General features: G+C 53.6%; 1 protein-coding gene across 1 annotated transcript; it reads left to right on the top strand.

Moving 5' to 3' along the window:
- The first annotated feature begins 1,880 nt into the window (after nt 1-1,880).
- LOC123751751 (ice nucleation protein-like) lies at nt 1,881-2,198 on the top strand. Its single transcript, XM_045733833.2, has one exon. It carries the CDS (start codon nt 1,881-1,883, stop codon nt 2,196-2,198), a length of 318 nt encoding a protein of 105 aa, XP_045589789.2.
- The last annotated feature ends 237 nt before the right edge of the window (nt 2,199-2,435 follow it).

Genomic DNA, 2,435 nt, shown 5'->3' on the forward strand with positions numbered 1-2,435 from the left:
AGTCACGGCTGACACAGGGAGTATAGCCACGGCTGCCACGGGGAGTAAACCCACGACTGACACAGGGAATATAGTCACGGTTGACACAAGGAGCAGAGTCACGGCTGACTCTGGGAGTATAGACACGGCTGACTCTAGGAGTATAGCCACGGATGACATGGGGAGTATAGCCACGGCTGACATAGGGAGCATATTCACGGCTGCCACAGGGAGTATAGCCACGGCTGATACAGGGAGTATAGCCACTTCTGACACAGGGAGTATACCACGGCTGACACGGAGTATAGTCACAGCTGACACAGGAAGTATAGTCACGGCTGGCACTGGGAGTATAGCCACGGATGACACAGGGAGTATAGCCACGGCTGAATCTGGGAGTATAGCCACGGATGACACAGGGAGTATAGCCACTGTGGTCCTGGGTTCGATCCCAGGCGCCGGCGAGAAACAATGGGCAGAGTTTCTTTCACCCTATGCCCCTGTTATCTAGCAGTAAAATAGGTACCTGGGTGTTAGTCAGCTGTCACGGGCTGCTTCCTGGGGGTGGAGGCCTGGTCGAGGACCGGGCCGCGGGGACACTAAAAGCCCCGAAATCATCTCAAGATAACAGCTGGCACTGGGAGTATAGCCACGTCTGACTCAGGGAGTATAGTCACGGCTGACACAGGGAGTATACTCACGGCTGACACAGGGAATATGGTCACGGCTGACACAGGGAATATAGCCACAGTTGACACAGGGAGCAAAGTCACGGCTGACTCTGGGAGTATAGCCACGGCTGAAACTGGGAGTATAGCAAAGGCTGACTCAGGGAGTATAGTCACGGCTGACACAGGGAGTATACCCACGGCTGACAAAGGGAATATAGTCACGGCTGACTCTGGGAATATAGCCACGGCTGACACAGGAATATAGTCACGGCTGACACAAGGAGTATACCAACGGCTGACACAGGGAGTATAGTCACGGCTGATAATGGGAGTATACCAACTGCTGACTCAGGGATTATAGCCACGGCTGACACAGGGAATATAGTCACAGTTGACACAGGGAGTATACCCATGGCTGACACAGGGATCAGAGTCACGGCTGACACAGGGAGTATAGCCACGGCTGCCACGGGGAGTAAACCCACGACTGACACAGGGAATATAGTCACGGTTGACACAAGGAGCAGAGTCACGGCTGACTCTGGGAGTATAGACACGGCTGACTCTAGGAGTATAGCCACGGATGACATGGGGAGTATAGCCACGGCTGACATAGGGAGCATATTCACGGCTGCCATAGGGAGTATAGCCACGGCTGATACAGGGAGTATAGCCACTTCTGACACAGGGAGTATACCCACGGCTGACACGGAGTATAGTCACAGCTGACACAGGGAGTATAGTCACGGCTGGCACTGGGAGTATAGCCACGGATAACACAGGGAGTATAGCCACGGCTGAATCTGGGAGTATAGCCACGGATGACACAGGGAGTATAGCCACTGTGGTCCTGGGTTCGATCCCAGGCGCCGGCGAGAAACAATGGGCAGTGTTTCTTTCACCCTATGCTCCTGTTACCTAGCAGTAAAATAGGTACCTGGGTGTTAGTCAGCTGTCACAGGCTGCTTCCTGGGGGTGGAGGCCTGGTCGAGGACCGGGCCGCGGGGAAACTAAAAGCCCCGAAATCATCTCAAGATAACGGCTGGCACTGGGAGTATAGCCACGTCTGACTCAGGGAGTATAATCACGGCTGACACGGGGAGTATACTCACGGCTGACACAGGGAGTATACCCACGGCTGACACAGGGAATATAACCACGGTTGACACAAGGAGCAGAGTCACGGCTAACTCTGGGAGTATATCGACAGCTGACTCTGGGAGTATATCCATGGCTGACACAGGAAGTATGGTCACGGCTGACTCTGGGAGTATAGCCACGGCTGACACGGGGAGAATAGCCACGGCTTACAAAGGGAGTATAGCCATGGCTGATACAGGGAGTATAGCCACTTCTGACACAAGAAGTTTAGTTACTGCTGACACAGCGAGTATTGACTCGGCTGACACCGGAAGTATTGCTCCGGCTGACACTGGAAGTATAGTCACGGCTGTCTCAGGGAGTATAGTCACGGCTGACACGGGGAGTATAGTCACGGCTGACACAGGGAGTATATTCACGGCTGATACAGAGTTTAGCCACTTCTGACACAAGGAGTATAGCCACATTTGACACAGTGAGTATAGACACGGCTGACACAGGGAGTATAGCCACTTCTGACACAGGGAGTATAGCCACTTCTGACACTGGGAGTATAGCCACGGATGACACTGGGAGTATAGGCACGGCTGACACAGGGAGTATACCCATGGCTGACACAGTGAGTATAGCTACGGCTGACACAGGGAGTACAGTCTCGGCTGACACAGGGATTATTTCAACGGC

This window comes from Procambarus clarkii, chromosome 56, assembly GCF_040958095.1.
Source record: "Procambarus clarkii isolate CNS0578487 chromosome 56, FALCON_Pclarkii_2.0, whole genome shotgun sequence".
NCBI classification, from domain to species: domain Eukaryota; kingdom Metazoa; phylum Arthropoda; class Malacostraca; order Decapoda; family Cambaridae; genus Procambarus; species Procambarus clarkii.

Bases quoted from the DNA above. Each gene is read 5' to 3' on its own strand.
- LOC123751751 (XM_045733833.2), top strand. From the start codon at position 1,881: ATGGCTGACACAGGAAGTATGGTCACGGCTGACTCTGGGAGTATAGCC.